This window comes from Schizosaccharomyces osmophilus, chromosome 2, assembly GCF_027921745.1.
Source record: "Schizosaccharomyces osmophilus chromosome 2, complete sequence".
NCBI classification, from domain to species: Eukaryota; Fungi; Ascomycota; class Schizosaccharomycetes; order Schizosaccharomycetales; family Schizosaccharomycetaceae; genus Schizosaccharomyces; species Schizosaccharomyces osmophilus.
Window position 1 is genome coordinate 3,246,713 of NC_079239.1, and position 13,932 is coordinate 3,260,644.

Here is a 13,932-nt window from a genome sequence, read left to right on the forward strand (position 1 = left end):
GTAAATGAACACCACTGGGCTGCTTTGCCATCTAAGGTGTCTTCATGTTTCATGTAGAGGTTTTACTAGCATGAAATGCAGTAGAATTGCAGATAAAGTATATGGAGCCGTTATGTTTCCACTATCCTTTATTAATACGATTCATCAATTGACTCCATTTTTGCAATGCCATCATATGCTCTCCATCCATTGTAGCTAAATTGACTTTTGTTTCAGCAAGTCTTTTTTCCTTTTTGAAAAGTTCATCCTCAAATACTTGACCTTCTGACATAATTTTAAGATTTTCAGCGATTATGGCTTCCATTTCACCTTGGAAAGACCCTTCCACTTTGGACTTGATTTTTGAAAGCTGACTATGTAACGAGGAAATCTTTGACTCCATCTCACTTTGCTCTTCTGCTTGTCGCTTTAAAACCAACTTTTCTTCAACTAGCATACCATTCATATTCTCGTGCTCAGCATGTAATTTAGACATAGTTTCATTCAACGTCGAAAAGTGATCATTCAATGATTTGTTAGTGTTCTTTGCATTTTCCAATTGCACATCGACTTCTTTCTGAGCCTTCAGCCACGTATCATACTCATTACCATAAGTGTCTATAGCTGACTTTGAGGTTTGGAAAGTAAAAGCAAACTGTAACACTTTGTTGCTATCGTATTGGCCAGTCTCGTCCCCCAACATAAAAGAAGAAAATATATCGTCCTTCAGATATGTTATAAGTTCATCATTATTTAACAGCAAAAGGCTTTTTTCACTATTCTTTAACAACCCTAGACCAATGTTCAGTAAAATAGTAGAACCGTAAAAAAGTAATATATTGTAAATTTTGGCGACAACATTTAGAGGAAACTTATACGCAAACAAAGTAAGAAACCATTCAGAAGCATAAGAACAAGTCTCAATCTCGTTTTTCTTTAAGTGTACAGCCAATGCGGGCATGAAATCTTCCACCAATCGAGTAAACTGATGCATGATACGACCCAGACCTTTCAACTCAGGAGAAAAAATGCTTTGTAAATGGTATTCCTTAAACAGTAGAACGAGCACTGAAAAGGCCTGTGGAGGAGGCAAATACATTAAAAGAGAGCCAGCAATCCAGGACATTCCTTGTGTATAACCGACTTCAGGGACAGCATTCGCAAGAGATCTCAAAACTCGGTGCAAATTTGCAATAGAATCAGCAACGGTATCGGGAGATTCTTGGCCACGGTTTGAAAAAAATCGTTTCAAGGTTTGAGGAGGAAATGTTCTATCCAAATCTTTGCATATAGCTTTATCAGACTCACAGCTCTTCTTTTCTAAATCAAAATACTCACGCTCATTATCAAAAGAGCACCAAGCAGAGATGGACTTCCATAAGACTGTATGTGCTCCCTGAATTTCATGACTGAAAATCAAACGTTGGATCTTTTCCGACTTTTCCCTTAACACTTCTAGCGGATTTTCAATAAATTCAAGCAGAAGATTGTACACATCTGAAGGAATTATGTCATGTTCACTTTCTAAGAAGCCTATGATCTTCTTTTTTCTGTTTTCATCGATAGAAGAAGCATTCTTCTCAAGGATTTCTTCCAAAAAGAATGTAGCAACTAAAGAATTCTCCGGACTCAAATCACTACGTTTTGAATTGAACCAAGAAATCGCAGAAGACACCGGGGAAGTTGCTCGGGAATAAAACGAATCACGTCTACCATGAGAAAGCTCTGTTTTTGGTCCCAAAGCATCGCCATTGCTGTCAGATTTTTCATTATTTATACTTTTAGGAGACCTTAATGTAGTATAAAGTTCCTGTTTTGAAAACCTACCATTCAAATTTGCAGTATCAGAAGCAGGATCAAGTACAAAGCTAGGTAATTCATCTTCGGTGTAATCCTTAAAAACATCTTTGGTCGGTTGCGGACTGCTGATATTAACATTTGTATTTGCTGGAAAACTCATAGATTCCTGGTTCTCAACGACATGTTCCGAAGGCTCTATTCGTGAAGCTGAATTTACGAAAAGGGTAGATGATGTAACTTGAGGCCTGGCATCTTCAGTTTCAAGAGACTCTAATGCCGGTGTATCCGGTTCCTTTGAAGCAATATACAAGTCCTTCATTCTTGCTTCCATCTCACGACTTTCAGCGCTCTCCATTTGTTGCTTTTCCCGAAGAAGATCACCGTTCAATTCTATTTTCGCTTCTTCAGCGAAAGATTTTTGCGATTCAATTGAGGATTTTCTTGAAGATTCCTCTGGATATTCAGAAGAGTTCTTTTCATGAAAAGCACTATCGCCATTGACTTCATTATTTTGAGGACTAGCAATTTGCGGATCATAAGAAAATGCATTGACAGCGGATTTAGAAGAAGACGCTGAAGACGTTAATCCTTTCTCTGGTTCATCATATTTCTCAGCAATGGAGGAGCTTTCATCTTTCATTTTAGTCTCATTACCTTTTGTTATTTCAAACGATAGTTTTGCTTCATGTTCATTGGGATCCTCTTCATTCGCTTCTTCCTGTTTTTCTGTAGTAGTGGGCATGTCATGATAGAGTTTGAATGCATCATGGTCAGCAACGTTCTGTTCTTCTTTCTGTTCAATTGTTTCATCTTCTCCGTGTTCAAACTTAAAGCCGTTTTCTAATATTGGTTGATCCACGCCGTCTTCCTTAGTGGTAACTTTATCCTGTCTTGAATCAGAAGCGTTCTCGTCTTCTAATCCATTCAACTCTTTTGAATCCACTTCCCTTGTATCATCTTCTTTCATGTCTTCTCCTGTCGGTTCATCTAAAGTTTCATTCTCAGCAGCCTTCAAACCTTCGTCTGCTGAAGCTTCTGATATATTATCAAATTCATCGTATACATCATCAGAAAATTCATCGTAAGAGTCTTGAGCAGTCATTTCTAGTACATTATTGGTATCAAAGAATGAATGATTTCCACCTTTATACGAATCGCCGTTTGGTACCGAATCATCATGGGAATCATTTGTGAGACCTTTCACTTCATCATTAAATTCATCTGCTTTCACCGTATTTTCATCAGGTTTCTCATTGACCATGCTTTGTCGTTTGTTGTGAAGATGGATGTCTGCTTGTTGCCTTTGGTTGTCACCATCATTATAAACAAAACGAAACTTTTTATTAGAAGCATCAAATACAATCATTTGTGTACTCATTGTTTTTTGAACTATCTTACTTAATCATAATATTATATTTAGACAAATTGAAACTATTTTGCACTTGTTTGAAAGCCCAATGCCGCTTCAATGTGTTTTGTTTACATTGGAATACGACGATATCATACAAATACATAACCACTACTCAAGAACACTTTTTCAAAAAGCAACTCTTTAGTATTCATCATCATATAGGTTATATCTGAATATTAAGATTTCTGTATATATTACAGAGAAAAATTTGGTAGTTTTTTTCGCTGTATGTACTGAATTCTCAATTCATGCATTGATCATAAAACTGACATTGTTTAAGGCATAATAAGCATGCTCTAAGCTGTAAGAACCCTCTTTCTCATCTTTTTATTGTCTACTTTCCGTACCTCACAGATCGCATTAATAATTGACGGGAAAACCTTTTCGTCGAATTTTCCTACTGTTCATTTCTTGTTTTTATGGGCTGTTGTAGAAATCCATGGGAATATTAAGCGCAGTAAACTTGAACTTGCACCGAATTCAGTTCTTTAATTCGCAACGATGGAAATCAATTGCTCAAACACTTTATCTTCTGTTAAAACCAGTGGCTGCTCTGTTTATATGTCAATGTTTGGTCCTTATTCGACCGTTGAGCAGGAAACTTGGTAATTACCCATTTCTCATTATCACCATACAGACATTGTTTTATCCCATTCAAGCCACTGTAGGTGGCCAAATAGAAATAATTTATGAATCCCTGTTAGGGACCATTATTGGTTTAGGTTGGGCTGTTGGTTCAAAGTTTTTGGCAGTCATTGCAAATCGTAATGGCTATTCGGGTGCAGCCGTTTTGGCAATTTTTCTTACCGTAGGTTCTTTCATATCAGGCTATATTCGTAGCCGATATGGGTATCGAAGCATGTGCATTATGTGGATTTTTATAGATTGTTTTCTAATGACGATCGATCCCCGCGGAAAGACTGTTCCTTCTTCCTTTTATACTAGTCTTGTTTACCCATCACTAATAGCAGCAGGTGTGGTGTTTTTGGTTTCATTATTTATTCCTCCAACTAGAATGGCATCAGATTTGGTGGGAAATTCCGCGCTTTCTTATTTAGATGAATTAATGAATTGTTTGAATGGATGTCTTCAGGGATTTTTCCCTTCAGTCGATACATCCTCCAGTTCGTATTCCTCGTCAGAAGAGTATCGCCTTACTAATTATCGTACTGTTCTCCGAGACCGTCTCAAGAAGTTTAGCTCGGATCTTCGAAATTCTCAATTTGAGCTGAACTTTTCTTTCATCCCTATAGGTGTTCTTAAAGACATAGAAAGCGTACTACACCGTACGTCTCTTGCTATGTCTGCAAATGTCGCGGCGTGTGTATCTTTGTACAGAGCATTCAACTTTAGTCATTACCACAATCATGCTGAAAGCAAGGTTTCAGAATCAAGCTCTTATTCTTTGAGGGATTCTTTCAATGGAATAGACTCCGATTTGTTTACGCCGCATTTTCGCTTACGAGGTAATCCTACTCTTCATTCGAGTCCTAGACCACAACCAAGTAAAGATGTTTTCAAAATATATCTAGACTACTTTTCACAAAATGTGAATGATATTTCTAATCGACTCATGGCTTCTTTGCAAACATCCCGCAGCGTTTTGCTATGGTTGATTTCATCATCACCAGAGGTTCCAGACGAACAAATTTTGGAAAATATTTCCTCTTTAAGTGAAGAGAACATAAAAGAAAATGAGACTATAAGAAATGCTATCAAAATGGCATTTGAACTTAGTCGAAATAATCGAACTTTTACTGGCTTATACATGTTTGCTGCTGATGAAGATGTGTTTTCAATTTCGTATTACATTTTTAACCTTTTTGAGGTTGCGAAAGAGATAAGAAATCTTTTAATTAAGCTATTGTTTTTGAAAAAATTTCGCACAAAACGACGGAAGTTCTACTTCCATACATTCAGCATACTCAAGGAAAGGGGAAGAGATCATGATGAACTTCACGTTCTCTCAACTCCTTTTGCCTCTCATGATATCCCAGATAGCGGAAATTCCGTTGAAGAATTAGTAGCTCGTGGTGAAGAACATAATTGGGAGGATAATAGTAAAAACACGGAAAGTCTGAGTTTTAGTGGAAAAGTCAGGAAGAGATTGCCAAGGTTCCGTAGCCGATTATGGAAAGTGAGCCATTGGCTTATACAGTCGAAAGACGTGAAGTATGGTTTGAAGATGGCTGCTGGAATTAGTTTGCTGAGTATAGTGGCCTTTCAGAAGTCTACGGCTCATGATTATGGAGAATGGAACGGACAATGGGCCCTGATTTCTACGTTGTTTGTGTTAGAGGTTACTGTTTCTGCTACTTTACGCGTTGGGTTCTTTCGAGCTTTGGGAACTTTATCTGGTGCTGTTTATGCATACGTGGCATGGGAAATTAGTCGTGGTTGGAGTTATGTTATTGCTTCCCTTACGTTTTTGGTATCCTGGCTGTCTTGCTATATCATGTTTCGTACCAGTTATGCTGGCGTTGCTACGGTTTTTAATATCACATTTCCACCCATTTTGTATGGGGCTTACTTGGGGAATAAGAGTTCTTCTTTTCATTTGGCTGTATTCCGTTTCCTGGATGTGATCGTTGGTATCGGCATGGCTATTGTCGTAAATATTGTGGTCTTTCCATATCTTGCTCGACGTGTTCTCACCAAAGAAATTGGAAAGGCTTGTCAATTAAATTTACAGTTGTACAATACAATGTCAGAATATATGCTGAGCTCGACACATCATGCGAGCACAAGTTTGTGCGATGATATGGAAAACCAAATTGTATTCCATTTGCTAAAGGCAGGTGATCTTTTATTACTTACCAACATGGAATTCCGACTAAAGGGACCTTTTCCAGGAAAGCTATTCCAGCAACTTATCGACAAGCTAGGTATTATGACCGGACGGCTGGTGATATTGAATAAGGTAAGAGCACGCTTTGGGCCTTATCTTTACCAAGAAGTAGTGGAAAATGTTATTCGATATCGAAAAAGCTTGATTGCTTCGATATCGCTAACATTGTATATTTTATCTCATAGTATAATGGTGAAATCGCCGGTGCCGTATTTCTTACCATCTTCGCGGAACGCTCATTGGAATTTGAGGCAAGCCATTATGAAAGATATTCAGATTAAAACTGGCTTTAGCAGCGATAATCCAGACGACACATACGTTTCTGACGAATCCAGCCCGACTGCATTGTCGGCGGCTTTATGGCTCCATGGCAATGAAGGGGTGTTGTACTACTATGCTGAATGCCAAGTGATTGAGGAAATCGTCAATGACTTGGAAGATTTGTTAATGTTGGTAAAGCGAATTAACGGGGAAGAAAAGAAGCCCAAACTTTGGAACGAAAAATTGTAATTGTAGGTATTTTTACTTAGAGCGTTTTTTTTTTTTTTTTTTTTTTTCTGGCTAGGGTAAAAAACACGGTATTTCACGTTTAGTTTTTGTTGGATATTTAAGTGTACAGTATGGGAATTAATAAACGGGATTCAAAAAATAAGAAGAATATATGTTTTGCTAAGTACTTAAAAAAAAGTAAAAGAAACTAAAAACGAAATACACGGGGTAAAGAATCAAGGACCATGCTACATTGCATATCTTTTCTAAGCTCGCGATACAACAAAGGAACAGAGATTCATAACTCGAAATGAAGCACTTTAATCCCCATTTTTGTTACGCTCTTCAACGAAGGCATTGGATTGCCTATTAGCACCCGGCTTTTGAAGATGTCTTTTTACTTTGCAACAAACTATCCAACACTACATTTCCTTGCAATAGGACGTTCACGAGAAACGAGTTCTATATAACAAAAGAGAAAGCATCAAAATCATTAATTTTCGACTAATTCATAACATGTCATCTAGTTGAATTAAATATTACCGTCCTGCAAACCAGTGAAAACCTTGGTTCCAGGGAAACTTTGGTTGAAACGCTTACGGATATCAATAGAGTTAATCTCCTTCATCTCATCAGAGGAGAGAGGGACGAATTGGAAATTGTTTTTAATGCGGTTCACGTTGACAGACTTGGGAATGACAGAGGTACCACGATGAATGGCCCACGAGACAGCAACGTTGGCACCGCTGGTACCGGTAGCCTTGGAAGCAGCGACATCCTTAATGTTCTTGTGGTCAATAAGCTTAGGGATCTCGGTTCCATAGATGGCGTTTTGGTTACCAAAAGGAGAGTAAGCAGTAACATGGATACCGAGCTTCTTGTGCTTTTCGACAAAGTCAGTTTGAGGCAAGAAAGGGTGAAGTTCCATTTGGTGAATGGAAGGCTTAATACTGGCAACCTTCAAAACACGATCCAAGTTTTCCTCGTTGAAGTTGGAGATACCGATATGTCTTACCTTACCGGATGCAACCAACTTCTCCATAGCCTTCCAGGTGTCTTCGATAGTAACATTTTCGAAAATAATGTTGTCACCATTCTTGGGGAACTTTTCAGTACCAGTCTTGAAAGCAACGGGCCAGTGGATAAGGTAGGCATCAAGGTAGTCGAGTTTCAACTCCTTCAAGCTATTTTCCAAAGCAACAGGGACGGCTTCAGGGGTGTGGGCGTTGCACCACAACTTGGAAGTGACCCAAATGTCCTTACGAGGGACACCACTGTCTTTGATGCCATCACCGACTTCATTTTCGTTGCCGTAGATGTGAGCAGCATCGATGTGACGGTAGCCGTATTGCAAAGCAGTTTTGACGGCTTCTCTGGTTTGGTTGGGCTCCGACTGCCATGTACCCAAACCGAGAGCGGGAATCTTGTCACCGTTTTGGAGAGTAAAGGTGGCCTCCTTGGCGTTCTTGGTGTATTCTTCGACGGACATTTTCTATAAAGCAAATAAGTCAAACAAAGGTTCAAAATTCTATGACTCTCTTTGATTTCGTATTTTGCTGTGGTTCAGAGAGTGCCGGTACAGTCTAATATATATGTTTTTTGGGATCGCAATCCAACGCAATTATGACGCCATATCATGTTGGTATGGAGAGACAACCGAAACTGAAGGAATTGAAAGGAACTTTTGCAATCATGAGACTGAAAACGAAGGAACGGTACTGAACGTTTCTGGAAAGAGGAATGCTTCGCCTTTGGCTTGCAAAACAGCTCAGCTAAGCTACTTTCCTTTGTTTCTATTGGTGTCGATGCCGCTTTTTTTTTTTTTTTTTTTTTTTTTTTTTCATTTCTTCTCTCGTTTTTCTCGGGATTCCCAGCTCTAGTTTCCTTCTCCTTGGGGGTGAGCGACAGAGAATCACTTTTGTTTGAAAAATAGATTGAGAGGGAATAAGAGCGCAACATTGCTATGGCAGGTCGGAAACTTTTTTCTCTTATTTTATTTATTTCAACAGCAGCGACGACCAACGTTTGACATACCTCGCTTAGAAAACTTTTACTTTTTTGCTGATTCGCTTCCTATCACCTTAAAAAAAACTTCCTTATAACGAAGGAGTTTTCCATGACCGTAACATCACAACATCATAAGGTAACATTGTAACTTTTCTCATCGACATACTCTACTTTCTTACATAAATATTTCGAACACTAGTAAAAGTAGAATCTATAGGAAACACAAAACATCATAGGTAATCATTCACAATTATTACATTTAATTACTATCAACAAACAAAACGTGACGGCATTTAGTTGTCAATCAATTCCTTAGAGATGTACTTGCCGTTCTTGTCCAAGCGGTAGACAATGGGGACACCGGTAGCAAGTTCACGCTTGACGATTTCGTCACCGGAAAGACCCTCCAAATCCATAATCAAAGCACGGAGAGAGTTACCGTGGGCGGCAATGAAAACCTTTTCACCCTTGGTGACATGAGGCAAGACAGTAGACTTGTAGTAAGGCAAGACACGCTCAGCGGTGTTCTTCAAAGATTCACCGTTAGGGGGAGCGACGTCGTAAGAACGGCGCCAGATGAGAACTTGCTCATCACCCCATTTTTGACGGGCTTCGTCCTTGTTCAAACCTTGGAGGTCACCGTAGAAACGCTCGTTGAGCTTTTCGTCCTTGATGGTTTCCAAGTTGGATTGACCAACTTCGTTGAGGACAATTTCACAGGTCTTTTGGGCACGTTGGAGAGAAGAAGTGAAAGCAACGTCGAACTTGAATCCACGGCTCTTCAAGCGTTCACCACCGAGCTTGGCTTCCTTTTGACCAGTTTCGGACAAGGCAGGGTCCTTCCAGCCAGTGAACAAGTTCAATTTGTTCCATTCGGATTCACCGTGACGGACGAGGACGAGGACGTTTTCAGCTGCTTCAGAAGACATATTGTTATTTACGACCAAAAAATTGTATGGTTGTAGCTGGAAATTTATCGCCTGGGGTCAGCGCCTTTATATACCAATGCCCATAGAAATCCTCGGAACATTTTTTTTTCGGATTATTTCCTATGATGAAAGGGAAGGGCGGGACACTTCGCGATTTCTTCTATTTTACCAACATGGCGTAACCGCCCCGCCGCTAATCTTTCGCAACGGCTCGTTTCCCTCTCGTGAAAATCAGCGCATCCCCGAAGGAGTTGATCAGATAAAAAAGTTGGAGCATCTAAAAGGCACAACAAACAACAAAGTTTCTTTTCTAGTTTTATTTTCTTCGAGAAGGTGGAACGGATTTTTCTCTTCTATTTCCCATCTTGCAAGTGCTTTCATCAAGAAAACCCGATTTTCCAAACGTTGTGACCGGAAATTCCTAAACGAGCCGACTCGGCTTTGTTTACCTTGTCGATCCTTTTCTTCCGGATCTACGCTGGTTCGCTTTTTTTGATCTCCATCTCCGAGTAGCGTGATTTGCAACCCTTGACTCCTTTCCGACATCTTCCATTCGTCGAGGCTCCGCGACTTCCGTCACTTCCAGGTGACATGGGACCAGACGTGGCTTGTTATTGGTTCTAGATTTTGCACCACCGAAAAAATGTAAACAAACCGTCGTTCTAGTAAATACACAAGCATTTACAAAGAAGAATTTAAAAGTGAAAAATTCAAATAACAATGTACTGTTTGTCCTAAACATCTGGATTCCTTGTTGTTATACTATTTTCCTGTGGAATGCGTTATCCTCTTTAACGAAACATAAACATTTTGCGCTACGCCTTGTAACGTATTGAACCCATACATCCCACTAGTCCTTTCCCCTACTAAAAGTTCCATCCCACTCGTTACTAAGTGGGATGGAGACAAATAGCCACATGGCAAACAAGTGGGGGTTGGGATATCCTGGGAAACCATATTGGAAGCACTTATATAATTATATCACACAAACGAAAAGCTAAAAGAATAAAACTGGATTCGTCATATAGGCATTGTTTCTACACACTTATCCAGAGTGTTTTATTTTCCTACTGTACATTCTTGTTGTCTTGTCAGACACAATTTGTTTTTTTATTTTTTTATTTTTTCTCGTTTATCAGCTTGCTGTTGTTGAACCTTGGATTGGTCAGCATTTTTCAATCATTGAAAGAGGTCTTACATAAGCACACGGTTCCAAAGAATTTTCGGTAGTGACAGTTTATTTTTCTTGTATCGTTTATAATCTCGGTTTCCCTTCTCGTATCCTTTTAGAATGCTAGCAGCCAAAGCATTTCGTCAATTTTCCAACATGACAAGCAACCCAACCCAAACCTTGGCCAAGGCCATGGTTTTCTCTGAATTCGGGAACCCTCGCGATGTCCTCCGTACTGCTAGTTATCCGCTCCCCGGATGCTCTGACAATGAAGTCTCTGTTCGCTACTTAGCTTCCCCAATTAATCCATCCGACATCAACCAAATTCAAGGTGTATATCCTTCACGACCTCCTTTTACCTATGATGTCTCTCCCTCCAAACCCTCCGCCGTTCCCGGCAACGAAGGTCTTCTCGAAATCACCGGCGTCGGTAAAAACTTGGAAAAGCTCTATACACCCGGACAATGGGCCGTTATGGCGTCGACAAACTTGGGTACCTGGAGAACCCGTAACAACTTGGCTTCCAATCAGCTAATTGCTTTGGATAAAACTGCTTTCCCTAGCATCGTCGAAGCCGCTACACTTACCGTCAACCCTTGTACCGCCTATTGCCTCCTAAAGAAAATCGTCCCCATGAACAAGGGCGATTGGTTCATCCAGGATGGCGCCAATAGTATGGTAGGTATCGCTGCTATCCAACTTGCAAAGCACTTTGGTTATAACAGCATCAACGTAATCCGCAATCGTCCCGACGTCGACCAACTTAAACAAAAGCTGTATTCCATGGGCGCTGCTGTCGTAATCACCGACGAGGAACTCATGAACCGTGCTTGGATGAAGGAAAACGTTGGAAAGTGGACTCAAGGCGGTAAAGTCAAGCTAGGTATCGATTGTGTAAGTGGTCGAGTCGCTACTGAAATGGCAAAGTACATGAACGAGGGAGCTAGCATGGCAACCTATGGAGGTATGTCACGTCAGCCGCTTGCTGTTCCTGTTTCCTTGCTGATTTTCAAAAATCTTCAATTTCACGGATTCTGGGTAACCAAGTGGAAATCTGAAAATCCTAAGGAATACGAAGCCCTTGTCCTTGAAATCCAAGAGCTCATTAGGGATGGTGTTTTGCGCTCTACAAACACAAAACTCTTTGATCTTCCCGAATCCGCCGATGGAAAAACTTTCTACGAGACATTTTTGGATGCTATTGATCAACATGGAAAATCTATCATTCAATTTCGTTACGACTAGGCATTTGTATGCATAACTATTTTACCACCCATTTTGCTACGAACAATACAGTGATGAAAGTAATATTTGTCTACCTTATCAGTTCAGTTACTCTATGAATTAATATATCATAAAAAGCTAAAATTATCGTACTATCCTAGAAATTATACCTTGTTTTCATATAGCAAGAACGAGGCTATCCATTTGAACAGTAAACCATTGTCAATTCGGCCAACCTTATCCATAGTCGTTTAACACCATCTGCAAATAGGTCCTCATTTGTTTTCGCAAAGTTTAGACAAAACGTAATAAACCGGATACTGTACAATTATCCAAATGTATGGATCGAGAGGCCAGGTTCATTTAATTCACAAATTAAAGTTGCTTCTACAAGATTTTCATAAGCATACGATTTTGCTAGTTCTTCCACTCCAAAGTGTTACGGCCACGAGCATTCATATTCTCTGTTCCCTTAACATAGATATCAGAATACAAGTTCTCGTGGGTAGGTTCAGGGAAAGGGCTTTCCTCAGCAATTTTAACCTCCGCATCAATGAAAGAACGAACCTTCTTTTCAATGTTCTTCAATTCATTGGCATTGGCAACATTCCATTCCATCAATTGACGCTTAAGGCCTTCAATAGGATCCTTAGCGGCACGCATTTGTTGGACTTCATCGCGGGTACGGTAAGTGGTACCGGGGTCAGACATGGAGTGACCACCATAACGATAAGTGACAAACTCCATCAACAAAGGTTGGCTGTTTTGAACAGTGTAGTCCTTGGCGAACTTGCAAGCTTGCTTAACCGCTAAAGCATCCATTCCGTTAACACGGAGACCAGGAATGTATTGGCCACGCTTATAATATTCAGTCATGGCAGAAGAGCGCTCAGCACTAGTACCCATACCATACTTGTTGTTTTCGCAAGTAAATACAACGGGAAGACCCCAGAGCTTAGCCATGTTGAAAGCTTCAAAAGCTTGACCTTGGTTTGCAGCACCATCACCGTAAAGAGCGAATGTGACGTTGGGCTTGTTCAAGTACTTTTGAGCGAATCCAATACCAGCACCCAAAGGAATTTGAGCACCAACAATACCGTTACCACCGTAAAAGTTGGGAGCAAAAATGTGCATAGAACCACCCTTGCCCTTGGAAGCACCGCATTGACGGCCCATCAATTCACCAACAATGGCACGAGGTGGTAAGCCACGAGTATAGGCAAAACCGTGGCATCTGTAAGAAGTAATAATGCTATCTTCACGAGTAATAGCACTCTCCATACCACCAGCTACAGCCTCTTGGCCAACACTAAGATGGCAGAAACCGCGAATCTTCTTTGCTTTGTAAAGACCGTCGCAAGCAAGCTCAAGACGACGAATAGTAACCATATTTTCATACAAATCCATTAATTCGTTTCTGGTAACTTCCATGTTCATAGCAGGAATGTCAATTTTGTAACCTTCAAAGACACCATCGTGAAGTTGGACAGGGAAAGGCTTGTCTCGATCTTCAGGGACGATCGAGGGATCAACCTTAGAAGCAGTTGCAGCTGTGGTAACAGTACGTAAACCATGCGAGAGCTGGCTGTTCAAAAGAACTTTAGAGATATTTCCCGCTGCCAAAGGAACGCGAACCATATTTCTTATTTTAGATATACCAACAGCAATTTAATAAAATTTTTTGTTATTTTAAAATAAAAGATAGCTATTCGTGTTAAAATATAATTCAAAAGCTTCTTTTTAAAAAATTGAACCTCCTTTTACTTACTTGGTAGTGGTTGTGCTTTTGGGAAAGGTCAAGTTCAATACTAGCTAAGAAACCGTATTTACAGATAAAGGAGTATACTCGATCCAATTTTCTGAGACTCGAATATAAACCTAGAAAAATAATAGATTACTTTTGAATATGTAAATATTTTTTTTATGTTATTTTTTAGCTTGATATGACTTAAAAAAAAAAAAAAAAAAATGATACTAGCGAATTCTGCATGGAGTGTCCCAGTGATAAATATGTATATATAAAAGAAGTAAAATCCGAAGCCTCATATCAAAAGTGTACAGATAAAGAAGCCAA

General features: G+C 39.8%; 6 protein-coding genes across 6 annotated transcripts; 2 read left to right on the forward strand and 4 right to left on the reverse strand.

The window, feature by feature from the left end:
- Positions 1 to 121: 121 nt before the first annotated feature.
- On the reverse strand, positions 122 to 2,881 carry gyp51 (Rab GAP Gyp51; the record flags this gene model as incomplete). Its single annotated transcript, XM_056182755.1, has 1 exon — positions 122 to 2,881. The coding sequence occupies one exon, from the start codon at positions 2,879 to 2,881 to the stop codon at positions 122 to 124; it is 2,760 nt and encodes a 919-aa protein (XP_056038441.1).
- Positions 2,882 to 3,629: 748 nt separating this feature from the next.
- SOMG_03969 (malate transmembrane transporter) lies at positions 3,630 to 6,548 on the forward strand (the record flags this gene model as incomplete). The annotated part of the gene is made up of 1 exon (XM_056182756.1): positions 3,630 to 6,548. One exon carries the CDS (start codon positions 3,630 to 3,632, stop codon positions 6,546 to 6,548), a length of 2,919 nt encoding a protein of 972 aa, XP_056038440.1.
- Positions 6,549 to 7,059: 511 nt separating this feature from the next.
- SOMG_03970 (NADPH-dependent aldo-keto reductase) lies at positions 7,060 to 8,016 on the reverse strand (the record flags this gene model as incomplete). Its single annotated transcript, XM_056182757.1, has 1 exon — positions 7,060 to 8,016. The coding sequence occupies one exon, from the start codon at positions 8,014 to 8,016 to the stop codon at positions 7,060 to 7,062; it is 957 nt and encodes a 318-aa protein (XP_056038312.1).
- Positions 8,017 to 8,827: 811 nt separating this feature from the next.
- gpm1 (monomeric 2,3-bisphosphoglycerate (BPG)-dependent phosphoglycerate mutase (PGAM), Gpm1) lies at positions 8,828 to 9,463 on the reverse strand (the record flags this gene model as incomplete). Its single annotated transcript, XM_056182758.1, has 1 exon — positions 8,828 to 9,463. The coding sequence occupies one exon, from the start codon at positions 9,461 to 9,463 to the stop codon at positions 8,828 to 8,830; it is 636 nt and encodes a 211-aa protein (XP_056038313.1).
- A 1,291-nt stretch (positions 9,464 to 10,754) lies between these two features.
- etr1 (enoyl-[acyl-carrier protein] reductase) lies at positions 10,755 to 11,879 on the forward strand (the record flags this gene model as incomplete). The annotated part of the gene is made up of 1 exon (XM_056182759.1): positions 10,755 to 11,879. The coding sequence occupies one exon, from the start codon at positions 10,755 to 10,757 to the stop codon at positions 11,877 to 11,879; it is 1,125 nt and encodes a 374-aa protein (XP_056038314.1).
- A 396-nt stretch (positions 11,880 to 12,275) lies between these two features.
- Positions 12,276 to 13,496, reverse strand: pda1 (pyruvate dehydrogenase e1 component alpha subunit Pda1; the record flags this gene model as incomplete). The annotated part of the gene is made up of 1 exon (XM_056182760.1): positions 12,276 to 13,496. The coding sequence occupies one exon, from the start codon at positions 13,494 to 13,496 to the stop codon at positions 12,276 to 12,278; it is 1,221 nt and encodes a 406-aa protein (XP_056037387.1).
- Between the last annotated feature and the right edge of the window lie 436 nt (positions 13,497 to 13,932).